Source organism: Zonotrichia albicollis, chromosome 4, assembly GCF_047830755.1.
Source record: "Zonotrichia albicollis isolate bZonAlb1 chromosome 4, bZonAlb1.hap1, whole genome shotgun sequence".
Classification (NCBI taxonomy): domain Eukaryota; kingdom Metazoa; phylum Chordata; class Aves; order Passeriformes; family Passerellidae; genus Zonotrichia; species Zonotrichia albicollis.
Genome location: NC_133822.1, coordinates 69,327,086 through 69,349,345, shown reverse-complemented (window position 1 = coordinate 69,349,345; position 22,260 = coordinate 69,327,086). Strand labels below are relative to the sequence as shown.

Genomic DNA, 22,260 nt, shown 5'->3' with positions numbered 1-22,260 from the left:
TTTCTAATTCAGACTTGCAACTTACCGCCCTTAAGTGACACATTTTATCTTCCTGTAGCGTGTATATTACAATAGTGTTCACACAGAGACACGATTTCGTACTTCTGAGTTTTTCTAACTCAGACAAGAGACTCATCTGGACTATTACCTTGGAAAGAAATGGTAGTTGAGCTTCTGTGCAGCTCTTGATGATGACTCAGGGGAGTCTCTCAGTGTTCTGAGTGCTATGTGCAGGGTCATGCAGGGTGGCTAGAGCAATATGACTGTCACTGGCCTGGGCAGCTCCACACTCTCTCTTTCATCTTCTCTTCCAATATAAAGCTGATCTTTTCAATAAATCAACTTTTGGGTTTTTCTAACAACATAATCTTGCAGTGATTCCATGCTTGCTGCACTGGAAACCATCATGTACAGGAGCATTGAACTGTATTTGCCATACATGTTCTGAAATTTTTATTTTTGTGTGTCTTCGGTTCTGTGCATTGGCTTATTGCTTCTTGTTCTCTCTAAATAAAGTTATGAAGAACTTATAAGCAACCAGTATTTATGACACCTCCCTAAACTAGATGTTCTCTGTAGAGAACCCATTTGGGGATTTATTCTGGTTTCATAAAAGACATTTTCCTTTCCTGACAGCAAAATTCTCTGTCTGGAACAAATTAACTGCCATTCAAGGACTAATCTCTTCCTCCATGGCAGAAATTTCTTCCTCTGTGGCACTGCTCTTCAGGCTGGCTGCTGCAGTCACTGTCACAGATACTCCCCAGAGGTTTCAGACCAGAATCACATCTGCTGCTTTGAGTCACAGCTTCATCCTATCTAGTGGGATTTCAGTGTTCATTAGACTAATTAATGATTAAGTGCAGCAATATGACATGGCTTGGCTGTTTTGTCATATCAGTCAGCTTTCTCAAGAATTCACAGTATCAGCTATTTTCTGAATGTGTGGTTTTGTGCAAGATTTTAAATAAGCAGCTTTCTCACCAAAGGCAGAAGTGCACTGCTGTCTGGTATAATCTTGCTTGAGCTGCACAGAGGTAGCTAAACTAGCAAAACCTGTATTTGTAAAAGGAAATATTCAGGCAGTAACCTCCCTGTAAGGGAGATCTTTACCTCTGTGAAATTTGAGGCATTATGAGGAGAGAGGAGCAGAAGCAGGAGAATGGGAACAGAAAGTAATGCTAAAATTGAGTTGCTTTCCTCAGTAAAGCAGAACAACACATAGCACTGAATCTGCTGCTGCTTCATTGTGGCCCTGTGGTTTCCCCTCAGGTTATCCACCTCTGCTCAGGTACTTAGAGTGATTTTCCAGCTTTTAAAGAAAAGGTGCTTTGTAATTCTTTTCAGGATAAAAATACCTAATTATATTGTGTGCATAAGTAATTATTGTTTATATGTATTATTAATCTAATAACTGATAGCTGTTGTGGATGAGGGGGTTGAATGTACCCTCAGTAAACTCACAAACAACATCAGGTTGGGTGGGGATATTATCTGCTGCAGGGCTCTGAGGAGGTTCAGGCTGGACAGCATGATGATGATACACTTGGAGATCACTGAGTATCTGAGTCGAATGGAACCCACTGATGGTAGTGTGGCACTGTCTTCACTGAGGAAATCAGGGTGATTGCAGTGATGGCCCACATCAAGGGCATGGGTTTACTAACTTTTGGAGAAGATTAAACAGTGTGTGACCTGGTGGTGAGAAGGCATAGAGCAAATATTTATCTAGCCATCAGGTTTTGACCCTGCAGTTTTCCAAACCCATGTTTTCTGTCCATCATGCTTGAAGTCTGACTTGGCTGGGAGAGCGTGACCATTGCTTCAGGAGATGCCACCTTCCCTGTGGGATCAGATTTCCCCAGCAGTGTTAAGAAATGCTTCTTCTGATTTCTAATCTTCTGGCAAGGTATCAGCCACCAAAGGGCAATGTGTCAAAAAATAGTAGCCATAAAGGTTGCTTGCCCAACAAAGTCAGCTAATTTTTTTTTGTAAATTATGCAGTAATTCATTTGGTGCTCTTGTGACACAGCTGTTGAGGAAGATTTCTTCCATGACATGTCTGCAGGTATCTGTGAAGATCAATGAAGTGAGGCTACAAGGCAGTTATTTGCTGTGTGCATACTATTACTTGATATATTTTAAACATGAAATTTTTTTAATTTTGCAGCTCACATAGACAGGTCTGCCTGTCTATAGTATAGATAAGTATTATTTAAGATTTTTTTCAATGCATTTTTTATATGTTGTCTCTGGTTTTTTTCCATGCGTCCCCATGTGAGAACATGACTAGCAAAAGTTAACATTCTGTCAGTATTCCTTCTTCAGAAACTACCTTTGTATCATACACTTTTGCCTCTTCTCAAAACCGTGTAAGTTCTGTTTTTCTCTGGTCTCTGTTCTGTGGCCCTCTTTATGCCTGTAATAAATGCTGACAGCTCCCAGCCCAACAGTTATTTCCATCAAGTGCAGACTGTTACGTCACTCAGATTTCTGAGTGCCAGTCTGAGATAAGGACTTGAATGAAAAGGCAGCTGGCATAAGGTTTGTGTCTGAAGAAAATGTTACTGTGTCTGCTAAGGCAGCAGGAGCATCTAAGGCAAGAGCAGCCTTAACCTTCAAGGGGTGTCCAGATCTCCAGCACTCAAGGACAAAGCACATATCCTTTTGGCTTCTCTCAGTATTCCTAATCAAAATTGCTGTGAGAAGCTGAGAGATGGTGCTTGCTTCTTTCCAGCATGAAGATGCCGTGATGATCCGAGCTTTCAGCACCCTGAAGTAGGCTGCTCCAGTGTATTTTGATTAAGATCAATATGTTGACTTTGGACTTACTCCACATGCGGGTTTCTGCCGGCCAGAGGTGTCCCTGTGGACAGCACAGCTCACCGTAGCCATTGGGCCTAGGTGTAAAGAGCTTAAAAGCTTTAGGGTTTTTTTGTACTTTGCTTGTTCTCTGTGAAGGACAGAGCTGACAGAGCTGTGCAGTTGTATAGTTGACCACTCAAGGAAACTGATGTTTCCTTTTTCTGTAGTAGCAATCTTCCCAATGCCAGTTGGTGTTTCCCCAATCCCCAATCTCACTTGTGTTATCTACTGTAAGCTCTCAACCTTTAATTTCCTTTTTCCTTGCAATGCAAGTTCTCTTCCTGGATGTGGTTCTTTAAAAAAAAGCACTGTTCTCAAAGCAAAATCTTTGTGAGCAGTTCATGATGTCAATGTGCTGACGTGGTCTCAAGTCAGGAATTAATGGTGCTTCCTCATTATCTCATCTCTCCCCATCTGTCAGCATCCATTTGGGGTTTTTGCCTTGTGTTTGTATTGCAAGCTTTTTGGGAGAGGTGATTTAATTGTTCTGTTTCTGAACAGCACTTAGCACACTGAGTCCTTCCTGGTGCTGGAGACAGATATTTCAGTAATGCAGTCAACCTTTAGCAATGAAACTATGTTCTGCTTCCAACAGTGTAATTCTGCAGACAGTTCTCTTCTGAGTGTAGAATATAATGATCTGATTTCTCCCCTCCTCTTTCCTCAGAATGCCCACCAATGAAAAGCTTGTTCTGTCCTTATGCAGGCTTTCCTTCCAGAAGGAAGGTCGTAGTCTTGTGCTGCCAAATGTCACAGACAGCAGCTTCTGCACTGGCCATGAGAGTCTCATTTCGCTAACATAGGTACTTTTTCCATTTAGAGGAGAAAAAAATACCACATAATCCTTTGTATTTATTGCAATGAGAGAAAGGAGCTTTGCTGATGATATGTGACAGCACTTTTAATAAATGAAGCTCAGATTTTAAATTCTTTGTGAGAAATAGCTGGATGTCACCCATTTTTTTCCAGTGCAAGTGAGGTCTGTCATTTGCAATGTCAGTGTTGGTGTTTGAGGGTACAATACTTATTAGAACTTTACTTTCTAACCCCAGAATATTTGTATTTTATATTGCAGCATGCTGTATTTTACAATGAAATATTTATCTTCTCCAAAGAGTGCCAGGCTCTCCCCTGGTCAGGAGCCATGGGCCTGCTGAAGCCCCAGTGGAGTTTTGCATGCTCTAGAGAGGTGTGGAGAGTCTAAGGCTGAGGCTTGATGTTAGACTGAGAGGAAAAGGTAAAATCATAAGGAGAAGAATGCATATTTAGTATGTGTGTTGGAGAACTAGAAAGTAAAAGAGCAACTTAGCTTAAGGGATTACTTTTGCAGAAATTTTGTTTCAAGAACTATGTTAGCTTCTCTGCAGATTAAAGTATGGAAAGAAAATATGTTGTTGCAGGTATGTGATGTTATTAGAAACAAGTTAGGAGGAACAGTGAATCTGCATGTGTGGAGAGTCTTGCTACTGCAGATGCACATATTGTTCTTCTCTTGACAAGGATCCCCAAAGAAATTTCAATTTGAGAAAGTCAGCATTTCCCTCTTAGAGCTTACTTGGGTGGGGTGGATTCTGGGTGTTGTTCTTGATGCAGTGAGTAGATCCTGGGAAGGAATTAAGCCCAAGTTAGAACCCAAGAAGAGTGAAGACAAAGGCAGCAGTCAGGAAGGAAAGCCAGACAGAAACACAAGCAAGAAGTTGGATGAATAGTGAGATTTTAGAGTGCTGGTGTGTCTGTTAACTCCTCTTATCTTGGAAATATTTGAAAAATGAAATTGTATTTTATTAAATGTTTCTTTGTATCAGATAGTAATACACCATTGAATTTTTGTGGGATTATTTTGTATTCCACAGTTTTAAACTCTGACTTTTTTATTGTGAGCCAGTCACTGTTTGGCTGACCTTGTGTGTGACTAATCCAATGCCATCCATATGATTGTACTTTTTTAAATCTTGTGAACCCTTCCAAATAACAAAAGGTAGGTTATGGCAAAACAGCAGCACCCAGATTTAGTGGCTGGGAATACAGAGATAACAAAAAGATCCAGATTTCCTATGTGCAGAGATGCTTTACTCTGAGTGGGAATGAGCAGAGCAAAGGCAGTGTCACCCTACTAGTCATTCACAGTCACCTGCTGACAAATTTACCTCTGTCTGACCTTAAGAAAAGAGAAAAGAAAAAAATAAATGAGAAGCCAAATTACTAGATCCTAGTCCATGAAATAGGTCTGCTAACTCTTAAATAAATAAATAAAATTAAAAATACGTGCTTATATATATATATATATATGTATGCATGTATATATGTAATAAATAGTTTCATAAATAACTTGCTCCAAACATTTTAGGTCATATCTGAGGATGTTAATAGGGCCAGAAAAAATAGTGCAAAATATCAAAACAGTCTCCCAGCATTTAGGTGAATTACCTTTAGTCATTACCTTCCCATTAAAAGGGGAAAAGCTTATTCATGGACAGCTTTGCTTGAGGAGATTTTTCACTCTTCCATTGCCTCATAAGCCAAGTGTGTCTGCTCAGTGAACTGCTGCTGTTTCATATTTTTGTAGATCTCTATCTTCCATTTGCACTTTGGTTCTCCTCTTAAAAATGAAATCTTGCTCAGGACTGCTAATTGCAGTTTCCTCAGGCAAGAAGATCTTTCTTTTGTGCCAATGAAACTCATAGAAATTTCATTTTTGCGATGGGTTTTCTCCTCTTGGCTTTACTGTTCCTACCCTTCTGAGATTAATTTATCTTGGCCACTTTGAGAAGAAAAGGACTTTTATTCAGTGTTATTTCTGGAGTCCTCCTGAGGAGGCCAACAAAGGCAGTGCAGTGAGGATCCACAGTCACAGGGCTCCACTGCCTGATGCTGAACACTTTGTGGAGCAGTTTATCATCTCTCTTGCATGCCATGATGGCAGTTGTCCTCTGTCACTGAGCTGTCAGGTCAAGATGCTGTTTTTAGCTAAGGTTGCTATTTCTAAAAGGACCTCTGGGAAGAATTGACTGTCTGAAGGCAGATGCCTGTTGCCCTGTAATTGCTACCTAATTAAAATATTTCAGCTACAATTCATGTATGCCCCTAAGTTCTCTAGATACCTGACATGGAGGCTGTCAACTGTAAAGTAAATTTTGTTCAATGTGACATTTTGGAGCAAAATCCCAGTTGTGGGATTTGAGTTAAAGCTGTCAAGAAGACTGGCTTCCTCTGGAGACTTTAACCAATGCATCCATATTCTCACTTGAGTTTCTTTACTGTTCTATACTCCCATCTCAATAAAAATTTCATTCTGATGTCCAAGTAACCTGTCTAATCAGAAGTGAGAGGTATTTGCCAGATAAGCATTTCTGTAGAGCCTACTGGATGAACTATGAATATTAACTGAATGGAATTAAATATTGCAGCCTACAAGCACTGAGCGCATCATCACCATCATCGTCATCAAAGAAAGAAACAAAGTCAAGAGGGAAAAATCAATGTTATTTTTTACATTTTTGGTAAGACATTTTTGCTGGGTTTTTTTTTAAGATTATAATCAAAACCAGGTACAATAATTACTCTTTTGAATGCACTAGGGCTGAATTACCTTTGCCTCAGGCAACATTATGCTGTTTGCTGCTTACTACATAAGACCCATAAGATTGTTCTAAACAAACCTTGTCTAAGTTGCCATTTGTTCTTACCTGCTGAGAGTGGTTGAGTGTTGAAAAATGTGTATAAAAACAATTTTGTGCAGAACACAATTCATCTCACAGATAAGATAATTGCACAGTCAGTGTGGCAATAGGACTTTTCCCCTCTTTTCTGATTCCATTATTCAAATGTTTGACTTTTCTGGCTTCCTATATACATTATGTTGTATTTTATATACTTGGTATTGTTAAAAAAAAAAAAAGAAAAATGCAATAACTAGTGTGTTAGAGAAGTCTTGAAAGTATACTTTTTTTCTTTCCCCAATCCAGGAATAGCTGAATCATAGGAAGTTTCAGAAAGGGAGACCATTAAAACCATTGACAGCAATAATTACTATTGGCATATGAATACAGGAAACCATAAAGCTGTTTCATTAAATGAACAATTTTGTGGTAGCTGGCCTCAAGGCTAATAAAATGTATTTGTGTAATTATTGCATTTTAAAGGCTTATTTGAGAAGCAGGATAGTGCTGCACTAAGTGATGTAGAAATGTAAAGCAGAACAGCTCTTGGTTGAAGAGATTACAGTTAGAAATTACTGAATACAGGAGTGCAAACAAAAAGAAAAATTAAAGTGTGAAGAATAATTAGATAAAATAAAATGGGATAAATAGGATACAGTGCATTGATTTTTTAAAGCAAAGTCAAACTGTAGAACAACCAGATACCTATTTTTGAACAAGTAAGTGGTTTTGATAGAACAAGAAAATGTTGAAAATTTCTTTTATCTGGAAAGTTTCGATTTGTTACTTCAGTTTTAGTTTGAGGATAGTGGCATTGCTCAAGAACTATGAGTAAAGGTATAAGCAAAAATGTTGTTCAATAAGGTTGTGAGAAACAGCTACTGGAAAGACTAATTAACTTAATTCCTTTCACTGTGGTCCTGTTCATACTTTCACCGAGTTTGATACTATCAGAAATCAGATCTTTCATGTTTTAAAATTATGTTAGAGCTCAAAGAGGGAAACTTTCAACATAATATGCAGCAGACTACCTGCATATTAAAGCTTTTTTTTTTCAGCACTGTTCAGCACTAGGTTTTATTGTAAATGTATATATTGAATATATACATTAATATATTAAAGTAGTATTAACATGGGGAATCCCAGGGCCTTCTCATCATACTAAGGTGTGTGTAATGAATCTTTATTTCAGCAGCATATTCTGCTTAACTCCCAATGAGGCCCTTTGTTCTGTACCTAGCTGAGAATTGTAGCACCCTGGGTGTTACTGTTTGGTACATTAAATTCATTTCCAGTAAGGAAATATATGAATCAGTGGGTACAAAACAGATTGTGTAGTATTGTTATGATTAGGTTAATTTTTCACTATGTTGTAGAGTTAATACACAACTAAAGAAATGTAATTATTCTTCCTTATTCTTTGTCTCCATTTTTTAATTAAGAAAGAATACCTTCATTTTTCTTCACTTTGCTCTTGTGATTGGTGCTTGCCAAGTGCAGAGCTTAGGGCTGATGCTATTACTGCAGCCTTTTGAAGCATTTTTCAAGTACCTGTCACTTGAGCACATAAATGCTGAGGCTGTGTTGGGAATTGCTGCACATTGTGTTCAAAGCAGAGCTAGTCTGTCCTGTCATTCTTTCCAGAAGAGGCTCCTCATATGGAGAGGAAAATGACCTTGACAGCACCTCCTTAATCAGTCTGAAAGGTAGCAAAAGACAATTTGAGCTTCTTAACACTTCAAAAGAAAGATCTGGATTTCATTTTCATTCATTACCCTGAAGAATAACCTGACTCTTCATCTCCCCCTTTCGGACATTTCCTCCTGTCCAATTTATCTCTAAACTGTAACACAGAGCTCCACAGTGTACTTGTGGTGAGCAGAAGGAGAACTGATCAACACCTACTTCATCTCCCTTTTCTTTTGGCTGTTTTCAAGTATTATCCCCATATGAATTCTCTCATGAGAAGCTTGGAAAGTTATTTAAAACTTTGCAGAGAAGAAACAAATATGAAGAAATTAAATTACATCTCCAAGGTTACAAAGTCAAGAACCAAGGTTAATATTTAGATTTTTTTATCTTGGCATTGAGCTCCCATGATGAATTCTGAAGGACAGAGAACATAAATTTAATGTAGTCGAGCTGTCCTTGCACATAGAATAATTGGTCTGAATTGGATAAGCTGCCAGGGATTTAAAACTTGGCAGCTTAATTAGTTGCAACAAGGAAATGATAAACATGAAAGCAATCTTTACCTGTAACAAAGCAAGACTGTGGATGTGGAAAGTATTTGCTCAGAGCAGTTAAACACAAAGACTGTTCTGTATCTTTCCTTTATTAGGTGTTTCCAAGTAACAGTGATTTACTTCAGAGAGGAGTTAAAATGTATTTTCAAATGGGACTCACATAAGTATCTAGCATAGAATCTTTCCAGCTGTTTACTGATTTTGTGTTGAAATTTTCATTCAACTTTATCTAAAATTTTGTTTTACATGTATTTTCTAGCAGCTTCACTGATTTTTCAATGCAAAGAAATACTATACATAAGACATAGTAGTAAAGGGTGGCAGCTAGTTCTGTCCTATGTGCTTAAGTCATACATAACTTTTTGAGAACACTGTAAGATGCTCTGTATAAATTTAGAATGGCATTTCCCTGTTGAATAGAAGTATGTAGAGTGTAATACACTCTAGGGATTATCAAACAAATCTGATGTGCAGCATATGGTTCACAGATTAAAAGGTTACTATTCTGCTCTGTAGAGAATCCAGCTCTATTACATTAGCCTTTAGCTCTGTATTACATGAGTCTTTGCAGTGCTTTCTGTAGCTGTGGCAGTTTTGATGTGGTGCTTAAGCAGATTTTTTGTATTGAAGAGCAATGTGTTTGTCCCTTTCAACAGGTAGTGCAGTCACAGCACCTCACTTTGCTGCCATTGTGCAGGCTATGCTGAAACACATCTCTCAGCACATAGAAATGTGTTGTAGCCTCTGCTAGAAGTTTATTTTGTAGCTGCTTTAATTATAATCGTTCTTACCATTTATGAACAGCAACTGGTGCAGACGTCACCAACTTCACAGCACTGGGGAAATGTTTTTGCACTCACATTACAAATTGGAAAGTGCCAGCTAAAAGCTAAATCCTTGGAGGAGAGAGTAAATTCAGTTTCCTCAGGTAAAATTGCTGAAAGAAGCTCAGCTTCTGCAAGTGGTTCTCTAGTGGTGCTAAAAGCTTGTTCTGGGTCTTTACAGCTGATATATTTTTCTATTAAAGGTTTTGGACTGGGAATTTATACTCCAGTTCTCCCCTCTGCTGCAAGCAGAGCATCTCTACAAAGCATAGTCAGGGCACGGAGTGAAGCAGCATGGGTAGGAAGAGGTCTGATGGAATTCTGAGGCTAGAGCATCAAAAATTGAGACTGATGTTTTGTTTATTGGCAGAAAAGCAGAAATGCATAGTTGGGATGCTTGCAGATTCATTTTTAGTAAGTGAGAGGGAAAGAATGAGGCTATTCTGACAAGTTTTACTGTTGAAACTGAAGAGGAAATTACAAAAGCATCATCCAAATGCTGCATTTGTCTAGATTAATCATTCAGACATCAGAATTTGAATCCTTTGGGTTTTTTGATTGTCATTTTTATGCTATGTTAACATAAATCCTATGGTTTTACCCATCCTGAACATGAAATGAAAAAAAATCTGACTACATTGGTGATTCTGCCATAAGAAATTTTTTGGATCTGCTGTGACTTTTTTTCCTTTCTCTGCTAGAACAGATGGGACAAAGGACAACAAAAAAAAATTGTGTAATACAAGCAGACACTGCTGAATTAATATTCACACGCTGCACATGTTTAAGTTTGCTGTGCAATTACTTTTGTTTTCTAAGCAAGGAGAATATACAAGTCTGTTGAGATCTTGATGATGTGCAGTGTATGTCTGAAATCTATCACAAGGGTAATATTTGATTATATGAGTATTAAAACCTGAGACTGGATTTAGATATTTCAATTAAAGCACCACAAGTGAGTGGCATGGATTTGAAAGACACTGAACACCTGCCATTTCTTAGAATTTGGTTCCAGAAAAACCTAAAAATATGAATTCCTGAATGCGGATTTAGAATGGTCAGTTGAGGTTGTCAAAATGGGATTTTTTTGCCAAAACCTGTACTCCTGTAAAGAATCTCATCTGCCACCACAAATATGAGCTCAGATGGACTCACTCCAGAATTACCCTTTTGGGTTTGTTTTGTAAACAGTCCCGAAATGACTTTTGGTAATATGGGTACATCTGTGCATTGAAGTCCAGGGAAGTCTTTTGTGCCAGTTATTTCAAAGAATTATTTTTATTTTTTTTTTACACAGGACATATGCTTAATACTGTTACTAGTGAGGGCATTGTGCCCAGTAGTGACTGCAGCTACAGTTGCTCATGTGCACATATGCATGCTGCTATTCCTCATTGCTCATCGTGCAGTTTTCCCTCAATGGATGTGGGATTGGTGCCAATAGGTTTTAAAGGGTTTTGCTGTGTGTGGTGTGTGTGTGTGTTTCTGGTGCTGTAACAGGCTAATTAAGAATGGAATGAAGGTGTATATTTAATGTAACATTGTTAAGGAAGGCTTCCACCATTTATTCCTGCATGGGGTGTGTGTGATGGGGTCATCGCAGGGGCTTTAGGTGCTCCTCCCCAGCAGTGCAGCAGTGCCAGAGGCTGCTGTGGCTGCCTTGCTCTGTTTGGGCACTTCCACCCAGCCCCATGTGCCAGGGCCCTGCCCAGCCTCACCTTGCAGAGGAGTTTTTCTCACTGAGTCTTTCACTGTTGGCTTTCTCAACTCTCCTGCCCTTTGTCCGACCCTTTTCCCCTGGCAATAGGGTCTGAGATTGGTTCTGTTTTTTTCCATTGCTTTTTTTTTTAGAAGGACAGTTTGTCACCTCAGTAGCTTTACTTGTGGTTAAATTACTTTTATCTATTTTGCCTCCTCTTGCCTTTCCAGGAGTGCAGCCCATTCTCTGGCCTGTTATGCTGTGCAAGAAAAATATCTTTAATGCAATGTCTTCTAATTAAAATTGAAAAGCACAGAATCATAAAATGGTTTGGGTTTGGAGGGACCATAAAGATCACCCAGTTCCAACCCTCTGCCATGGGCAGGGACACCTTCACTCGACCAGGCTGCTCAAAGCCCCACCCAGCCTGGCCTTGAACACTTTCAGGGGTGGGTTGTCCACCACAGCGTCTCTGGGCAGCTGTTCCACTGCCACACCACCCTCACAGGAAGGGATTTGATGGTAATATCTAATCTGAACCTACCTTTCAAATCCCATTGCTCTAAGCATACTGGCTCCTGGCTCTTTTGAGACTGCTGTGTCTACACTCCCATTGTTTGCTGCTGGCCTTGGCTTTAAATTGATTTTTCTCTCTTTTTTTAGTGCTATGTACATTCTGCAGGTCTATTGATTTTAATGAGGACTGATTTCATTTTTTGGGATTCCAGAGCACTTACAGCAGGCATTAGAATACCCTGGAATATATTAGACCTAATTTAAATTTAACTGAAATTGTCAGAATAATTGAACAAGGTATGTTTTGTAAAACACCTGGGGGATTTTCTTTCCCTGCTTTTATACCCAGTAATTTGCAGACAGCCCTTATCTGCATTGAGACTCTGGAGTGTCATTATTCTGCTGCAGGTAGTACTGGTGGATAACTGCAAATAGTCGTTCTTCTTCCTCCTCTCTCCCAAAAGCCCCAGTGGTCTCCATTTATACAACAGGGATGGCAGTGGTGGTTTTCTTTCATAAAAGTTCTGATGAAGAGTTAGGCACTCATATACTGAATAAAGGGACTAAAGACAAGGAAAAGTTGATATTACTTTGCTTTTTGTTGCAGTGCAAAACATACAAGTGTTATGGGCTCCAACCTATTTTTTCTATGCTGGAAACTGATCTTTGTTTTAGGAAGAGAAGGAGGATGATAAAGACTTTGTTCCTTCCAGTGCTTTCATTTAATCTTCAGCTCTGCCTATTACTTTCCAGTTTACCTCTTCAGTAAATTCAACCTATCTCTTCAATGGATTTTTACTGCAGGGTTCTGTCTGAAAATTTACAGAACAATATTTTGCAGACTGATACATAGTTTGGTATTATTTTCTTGCCTAAAATTTTTTTATTTTCATAAATAGATCCAACTCATTGTATTTTACTATTTTTCTGTCATGAAGAACAAAACAATTTCTGTCCCCTAAAGTTTCAGGTGAGAAACTGTGAGGTCCTGTGAAGGACCCACATGAATAGGTGAAATAAGTGAATGTGAAAAGCACACTGACTGTTGGCAAAGAGGTATCTGGTGCAGAGCAATAAATTTTAAAAAAAGAAATTTTTTTTCAATCTCACAGCAGATACTGCAACAGTATTTTCACATTCCCCAAGAGGTGTGTGACAGTACTGTGGTAACTTAAGGAAGTGAATTTCTTTGTGTATCTTGGTGATCTTAATCCTCTAAAGGTTTTTAATCCCTGTCAAACACTGGTACACCTATTTTGCTTAATAGCCATAGAGTTTAGTCTGTTTGGACACTAAAAAAAAAATCCTGTGTTTTCTTAGTTACCAAAATTAAGATATAAATACCATAATTTTTAAATTATATGGTAATTTAAAAATCATTTTCACGTACTTTGTACATGAATAACACATGCTGAATCAGAGAACCTATTGGATGTATGCAGTTATCTGTCAAGCAGTACTAAATTCTGAGTGTTTGTATTACCATAATATACTGATTGTAATAAGTGGCATTCACTGTGTCATTTCAGTCTGTGCTGAAGGCATTTATAACAGAGTACATTGTTACTGCCAAACAGGGGATTTGAAGGTTTAATTTAGTTTAAGTGTATAGTGGCAGCTCCCCAGGTTGCCTCCCAGGTACTGATTCTGAAAAATCCATTACAGACGTAGAGATGATGTGGCAGCCTTTCTCTTGAAGAGCTCCTCAGGTTTCTGTAAAGAGAGCCTTAGATTTTATTAATTCCTTTTATGAGAGTTATAAATTCTGTCCAAAAAGGCTGAAATCCTGAGGCAGAAACTTTGTTGGAGTGGATTTAGTCTGACAGGTGGGCTGGAGCAGCATCTTGTGGAAGATGGGGACACTCAGAGCAGTGATGGCACCTTATGGGCAAACATTGATTTTCCCTGGGAGCTGCAAAGCCTGGCATGGTGGCAGCTTCTCTGCTGCTGAAGATGCTAAGCTGGGAACCCTGATGCATCCAGAGCTGTCTGTAAGATTTGCTTGAAGGGAGGAATTTATCCTTTTCCTTAAACATTCAACATTGCTGTCTTTAAAAAACCCTGACTCATTAAAAGAAAAAAGGGGGGGAAAGTGGTTTTTGGTGCTTAATTTCCTTCAAAACCTTTCATTTTCAATATAGAATCAAAGGAATAGTCTGAGGAGGCTTGAATATGGAAGTGTTTTCGGGTTTATTTTTCTTCAATGTACTGCAGCTTTTGATATTACAATTCATAATGCTGAATTTCTTAATAATTTTGACATCCTCAGAAATCAACTATATTAAAAATCTTTCTGTATGTATCCAACTCAATTATCTTGTGTGGCTTTGTATTTGCATGTGTTTATTTGCTTTCTAAGATACAGTATTTGTGTAAAAACTCCAAGTATTCACATGTGTTTTAAATTCTTTACATTTTAGAGAATAAGCTAGGATTGCACAGCTTTGTCACTGAAGCTGTACTCCCTGCAGGACTTGCAGTACTAGCTGTGTTTGTATAATACCACAATTTAACCTTTTCCTGCCATGTAGGTTTTTTCCCTTGTCAGGAAGAACTTGAAAAGACTGATGTTTTATTACATTAATATACAGGCTGCACAGACTTGTATAAAAAATAAGCACACTAAAACAGATGAACATACTAAATATATTTAGTAGTTGTTATAGTCTATGTAAGTGCCCTTTTAAATTTTGGAAGTTAAGTTGCTATGCTGTAAGAACTATGAACATCACTGCTCAACACCCAGGCTTTGGTGGCTTGGCATCTGAATTTGCAGATTCTAAAGTTCCGTGGTTTGTTTTCCACAGAAATGAAATATGCTGTTTACTTATGGATAAACAGCAGGCTTCTATTTGAAAATATATAACCTGTGAGTGCAATAAGCAACCAGAAGGAATGATGGGGGCAAAAGGTGCATGCTTGTAGGGATTAGGCAGTAAACATCTGCATGCTTTTATGTGATTTCTTATTCTTTGCTTTTTTTGACTGTATAGACAGTACATTATACATTGCTGCTGACAACTGGCAATTTCTGACTTCCCAGTAGAATTGGATTTTAAGAAGATTTAGATATGTGGAGTTAAATTTGGCTTCCTGAAACCTTGTCTGGTGGAAGTAAATAGGAGTTTCATAGTAGGTGTCAGCAGGCCAACCCTTGACGTTTATTATTTCCCTACCCTTATGCAGAAAAAGAAATGTGTATTGGGAAATCAGAGACTGAGTCATTTTGGTGGCTGAATCAGTGCAGTATATGCAAGGTTTGAAAAGCAGTTAGCAATTTAATTTAGGGTGCCTTAGGACACGAGGTCACGTTAATGTTTTGATGTCTCTCCTTCATGAATCTTCCCTCCCTGGGAAGCACAGCCTGGCTGGGCTCTGTGACAGGGGCTGAGCCTGGGTGAGTCACTGCAGTCTCTAAGGGGTGGGCATTGACCCAGCCTGGCTCAAAGCCACCTGTAGCTGCTGCGTCCCCCGTGCCAGCAGGTTCACTCTGGAGGCCCTGTGGTGCTGCTCCACCAGCTGGTTGTGTGGGCATTGCCTCCACGGCTGCACTGGGGAGGAGGAGCTGAGGAAAGGGCTGGGAGAATCTCAGTGCCTTGTGGGTGAGGGCTAACACCCACCATAGTCATGGTCAGTCATGGGTGGCAGTGTCCTAAATGGCATCTCAGCATATTGCCCCATCACGGGCTGTTGATTTGAAGTAAAAAGCAGAATGTGCTTGGAATAGAGGAATGGGAACTGCTGGTACTCCTGAGGCTAGCACATCTGGGTGTTGGACAACAAGGGGACATGAAGCGAGCTACATGTTGACCAGAGAGGAAAAAAGAAGCTTTGACATTCTTGATGGCTATTCCTGTGTGATAGCCTGTTGACTGCAAGGTGTTTGAGGGCTTGAGTATTCAGTATTTCAGTCAGCATAAATTAATAGAAGCTGAAAAGTGCTTCTACAGCATCAACAAAAGTACTCGTGTTTCCTTGGGCATTTATTTAGCTCTCCCTGAGAACATGGGCACAAAGTCTGTGTTCATTTGATTGCTGTGAAAAATGGTAGAAGGCTTCCACTCTCCTCCCTTTTCATTTTGCTCAGTTCAATTTTTTATGAGTTATTGTTTGTGTGGAACAATTGATTCTGTTTAGAAAGAAGTAGAACATTCTGTCAAATGCTCCTGTTGGATGCCGATTCACATCCCTGCAGAGTGGTGCTAAGGCATTTCAAAGCAATCATTTTTTGGTTAAGGCAAAAGTAAGGCATGGGGAGGGTTTTGTGCATCTCAGTGGCACTGAAATAAGACTGCAAAACCTAAAACCAAGAGGATGTGAGTGTCACTTGCTACATGTTGGATGCCATAGATTAGTTCTGTATGACCTTTAAGAGGACTGAAAATCTATTTGATTTTGAGCTGTCTTTCCCTAGACAATATACAGACTGCTAAAATCCCAAAAAGAGCATAAAGCAATGGATGAATATGAAAGGCAGATTAATCTAAATTAAAAATGCAAACCCCACTTCTAGCAGAATGTGATTGACTGTTGAAAATATAAACAGCCAAGAGAATGGCAGTTCATCTCTTGATGTCCTCCAGTCAAAACTTTAGTCAGGTGCAAGTTATGCCTTGGTTATGCCTGATTTCCCAGGGTGATTGTATGTTAGTCTTTAACTGCATTATGCAAGAGGTCATACTTGATCTTTGTTATCATCTTTTTCAAATTGAATCAGAAACTATACCATGAGCCAAATTGAAATAAACAGTGTTCTTATTTGTTTCTCCCTCCCTTCACAGGTACTACAGTGCTACTATTTTGCAGATGTCAGGAGTGGAAGATGACAGGCTTGCAATCTGGCTGGCTGCACTCACAGCATTTATAAACTTTATTTTTACTCTTGTGGGAGTCTGGCTTGTTGAAAGAATGGGTCGCCGGAAACTCACACTTGGTAGCTTAACAGGTGAGTGTTTCATTCGTGTATTATATTTTCCTCATAATTGTTAATTAAAGGAAAATAAAATTTCAAGTGCAGTTTTTTTCAAAGTAGTCAACTTTAAAATTACAATGTTGATGCCATCTTCTCTCTGAAATCTTACATGTTTTCAAGCCTATTAGTAAAATACCACAGCTAGAGGCTAATTTAAAAGTGACAGCCAGTTATTTTTTTCAGATGACTTTCTCCTTGAAGCCATGTTTTACAATGTTTTCATTTAGCCTTTTTTCCAGTTTAAGGAATCAAATGCCTGGAATATCACAGCTGGTTAGTTTTTAAATGTCATTTATAATTTTGGGCTTATTAACTGGAATTCAGAACCATCTGATGAAGGTGTACCAGAGAAAGCATATTGCATAGCCATTGCAGCACTTTGTAGAGAGTAATGCAGTTCTCTGCATAGTTACCTCAGAGACAGTACAGTAAATACCTTACATACATTAATGTGATTTTATTTCACCTCCAGTGTGAGATACACAAAGACAGAATTGTGATTTTGTACATTTTGTCCAAATATTCATACACCATAACTCATCACATAGGCTTTTCTTGAAAGCAGAGAAAGGCAGAGCAAGCAGCCTTCCTGTGTTCAGTGTGTCATGTTAGGATGGTAATTCCCTGCTTGTTCCTGCCTTCTGTGCTCGTTTTTTCTGAACTGATCTGTGACCAAACTTGCCTCTGGCTGAATGTCTGGAAGGTTCAGATGTTTCCAAGAACAGGGTTTTGTAAAGAGAAACTGTTCCTGCTCCTCTTGAAATAGTGTTCACAAGTGCTTAGCTGTAAAGGTTTCATGTCTTCATATTTTCTTCATATTTTGTTCTGCTGTTGCTGTCAAGAATCCAAATTTCTAGTTAGTGCACCACAGCAGAGAGGGACACCAGCTGCCATGTCACTGGGTGTGCAATTCCCAGCTCTCAGCTGAGTTAATCTACACTTCAGTATTTGAATGTTTTTGTATAGGCAGAGCAGCAGCAACACAGTGACATGAGTTCTTTGGTACACAGTTACTCAAAGCATGTTTCTCACATTTTAAAGATATGAAAAAAAATCTCAAATTGCTACTTTTAGTCTGTTCCACATCAGTTACATCTCCCTTATATGTCTTTCTTCCTTCTGTGCCTCCAGACAGTCTGTTGTCCTGTCTTTCTGTGGTGTGCATCTCTCCAGGCCTTGCACTGACGTTTCTGATTCTTGGATGCTGCCTCTCCTTTAATGCCTATTGAAACAGAGGATTGATTGATTGATTGATTGATTTTTTTATTTGGCCCCTCTAATCTTATAAGTCTGGCCAGCCACCCCCAAGAGTTTATTGCTTATCTGGACCCAGCTGTATAGCTGTGATAACCAACATGGACTTTTCATATTATCAGAGCTCTTTGCTTTTTGGCTCTGCTTAACATGTTCAAAGGTTGTATATCTGAAATGTAGATATAATTGTCTCTTACAAAGCATGTTAGTCATGGATCAGAAGAGGATATAGCAATAAGACACAGAATTAACAATGGAGCATAATGCATTTAAAGAGTTATTTGTTAATGCTGTTTGGACACAAAGTAGTTGTTTAGTAAAAATGGTCTTTTTCTGTGGCTGGCTGCTGGCTGCCTGTCTGCAGCATCACTTGAGCCAAGCTCTAATGCTTGCTGTGGTTTTATCCTACAGTCCCTCCTTAAGGGTAATACAAATAATGACAGCCATGAAATCATACATCATCCCTCTGTACTAGTTAGAATTTTGTCATGCAACATTTGATTTAGGTAGTGGTGGATATATGTTTTCCTTAGCAAGAGGGCTGTGTAATAGAACGATAATTACTAAATCTACTGATGGATTTGTTTTCCATGTTGAGTTTTCTCCTGGGGTAAACATATCTTACAGCTCTACTTTGGTTGGCATTTCTAAGGACATTACAATTTACACTGAGTTATTACTGGCAGCTTCTCTGGTCTTTGGGGAGGACAGGTATGCCCCAGTCTCCCACTGCATAAAATGAAGACAAAACTACTGCTCTTGCCTGCTGCTGCAAGGATGTGGGGCTTTTTTTTTTTTATAATAAAACCTTATTGATTAGATGTTTATTAGATAAAAACCTACAAGTATAATCAGAGAGTAACATTAATGTTTTGATTAAAAGCCAATATACTGTAATTTAATTTTATAATCTTATGCAACTTTTCCTGTTTTCTGAAAACATTTGGCAGAGATGTTTTAGATTTCATTATGTCTTTATCATTCTCAAAATATTAGAAACTTTTGAAAAATGGAACCTTCCAGATCACATTATGAAAAATTATACTAAATTTCTGAAAAAAACCCCTGCTTTTTTAGTTCTCTTTACTACAATTACTGATTTGTCTCAGTTTCCTGTCCATTTTATATCTTTCTTTATCTTCTCTGTACAATTTCTTTATTTTTCTTCTGCTTTTTTCTTTAGTTAATGTCTTTATTCAAAGCTGTTAGTTGGAAAGCATGCAGGAACTCTGACAAGTATATTATTCATTTTATTTGTGTTTTCTTCCTTCCCTTCAGAAATTGTCAATTTGAAAGGTACTTGAGCATTGTACAATTTGTATCTCTTTTTGTAACAGAGGGGATCTAAAATATCTTCAGGATGTTTCCTTTTTCCCACCTTGAGCTAATGATGTTCTGTGATTGTTTGATTTTGTTCATCATAGAAAAACATCCACAGAATGAAAACATATTAAACTTCCTTTGCCAAGTTTACATATTCAGTACTTTTCTAAAGAAACAAGATACTTACAAAGATTCTGGAAGTGAGTGTTAGTGTTTTTGGTTGACTTACAACACAGAGCATATTTAGAACAAATATAAGTAAGATTATAGACCCTTTTCTTAATATATTTGCTGCCTGGTTTATGGCATTTTGAAAATACAAGACATCTAGTGCAATATCCAGCCTGCCCTGAAAACTGGGATTATTAGTGCACCTACCAGCCATAGCTAGAAGAGAGCCAAGAATGGAATATCTCATGGTGGAAAGGTGCTTTCTGCACATACAGTTTAAGTTCTTAGTTGCCTCAGTTCAGGTCAATGTGTGGTCCAGCCATTCCTGCCTGTCGGCTGTGGCTGCTTGCGCAGTCATATCCACAGATAACATTATTTTATAAATGTTATAAATGTTCAGATACTCTTTTTATCTCTGAGAAAGGTTTTCACATACTTGGGTGTGTTTTTCACATACTTTTTTCACATACTTCTGGTATGTTTGCCAGCTAGGAAACCTTTATGCACCACAGATCTCAATGTGTCATTGAGTAGCAAGAGGTGAAGTTTTATAAGTCTGAGTTTGAGGCAGTAGTATCATGAGTAGTGAGGTTTATCAATTTTCATTAAAATGATACAGTATATTGTGTGTGTGGCAGATAATATGAGTTATATTCCAGTAATGGCCTGTTGCACAAAACGTCATCTTCCTTTTGTCATCTTCCTTTTGCCATTTTGTCCAGCTTGTGCACGAGGTGTTTGCTGGGGGAAACGGAAGCAAAAAGATGGAAGGGGACTTTTTCCCAGCAGATGTTATGTGTGCTCTTTGAAACAAGATATGTTGCACTTTTTGATGGTGTTCTTATGAAAAGTCAAATTTCTCTAGTTTCACAAAGGGAAGTAGAGTCAATGAAAAAGCTGGTGCTACTTTCTGTTTTACAGAAAAACCTGCAAGTGTGGGAGTGGAGAAAAGTATGGTCATTTCAAAGCCACTAATAAATTTTACCTTTACAACATTATTTTCAACACCAAAAATAATAATACCTGTTCACTCAAGCAGCCATCAATTCCACAGATTAAAGGAGTCTCAACCTACTAATTTAGTATCTGGACATGAAAGCTGGTGCACTTGAGTTTAATATCTAACCTAATTTAGGATGTGGATGTAGCAAAGGGTATTTTTCTTAGGTTCTCATCACAGCTCCTTAGGGAATGCTGTTTGCATAGTGACCGGGTGCCTTGCTTTCCAAGCAGAGTTCATTCAATAGAGAATTATTTCGTGTGCTCTGGAGAAAAGTGTCACATTGTTCTTTATCTGTATTTTTAGGTACTGCTGTAGCACTCATTATCCTAGCTTCGGGATTTTTGCTATCAGCTCAGGTCTCGCCAAGAATCACACTTAATCCAACAGATCCTTCACATCAAAACTCTACCTGCACAAAATACAGGTGAGATTTCATGGTCATTCATCCAATCTTCTTGAAGATTGTTTCCAATTAATTTTTACAACCTAGTGTGAGTAACAGACAATTATTCACAAAGCCTGGTACAAGGAACTAAACTAGACAGCTAAATTTAAAATCCTAAATTCCCTCTGTAGAGAAAAAGAGACTTTTGATTAAATTCTTTGAGTGTTCCTTGGGAATTTCTTAGACTAAGTAAGGTGGTTAAGTGGCAAATTCTATATATACCTCTTCTAATATATCACACCTGCGTCAGGAATATTTTATAAGGAATTTATAAAAATGCTTGCTGTTATTCATCTGCTTGTCATGTATAGCAGCTGTAAACTCTTCAAGAAGATGGGTTCCTTGCCTGTTGTTTTCCTGAGCAGGAAGAAGTAATGTTCAGATAATTGCATACCAATAAACAATTATAATAAATGTGCTGGCTTTGACCTATTTTCCATATGCAGTCATAGCTTCAAATAACATTACTTCTGGGGGTCTAACAATGTGTAATTTTCTGTATTTTGTGTGGTTTATTCACGTGTGAGTGCTCTTATGTTCATTTAGCTGACAGACTAGAAAATTCCCTATTCAGAGAAGACTAGGTCAATGGCTGAAGAAATTCTTAATTATGTCCAAAATCTGTCTTTTTGTAGTAGAAATAAATATCAAGAAATGAGAGGTACACTTCTGGTTTTGTAGCACTATTGGCTAGAAATACAGTTCTTGGCTTTTCACATGCCAGAGCAATGTCTTAGATGAAAGATTCTGAGGATCTGAAGATTTATAGAAAACTTGGGAGGGGATGGAAGGTCCTCATTAAGTGTAAATAATTACAAATAACCACAACACAGGATACTATCAGATATAATGATTCCTGTATTAAAAGTTGTTTTCTACTGCATAGTCAGCTATAATTTGCAATTTTTGAGATGGGCCTGTCTACAAAATGCCGAGTAGTCTGATTAAAAAAGGTGAGGGGGGAAGAAGCTCTCCTTTTGCAATCAGATTACATTAAAAGAAAAATGGGAGAAGGATTTGCCTAGTGCTTCAGTTAACTGTTTGTAAAAGATGTCTGGAGAGAGGAGATGCACCCTTTGTAGAACTCATAATTTGTTATTTAATAAAGCTAGATGGTAAATGTTAGATGGTAAATGGTAAATGTTCAGCTAGAACCTGAAACCATGTAAAATTTATATACAGGAAATATGGCAAGTCCTACTTAAAAAAGTGAAAAAAATCTTCAACAGAATTTTCGTGTTTGAGTTAACCACAGCCAGTCAGGAAGAAAATTTTCATGGCTT

The 22,260-nt window shown here is 38.3% G+C and overlaps 1 protein-coding gene across 1 annotated transcript in view; it reads left to right on the top strand.

Moving 5' to 3' along the window:
• The window catches only part of SLC2A13 (solute carrier family 2 member 13), a 146,802-nt gene that overhangs the window by 82,506 nt on the left and 42,036 nt on the right, over positions 1–22,260 (top strand). Inside the window, exons 5-6 of the mRNA XM_005481893.4 lie at positions 16,591–16,754; positions 20,836–20,956. Coding sequence (XP_005481950.2) covers positions 16,591–16,754; positions 20,836–20,956 — 285 coding nt within the window. The remainder of the gene's footprint in view (positions 1–16,590; positions 16,755–20,835; positions 20,957–22,260) is intronic.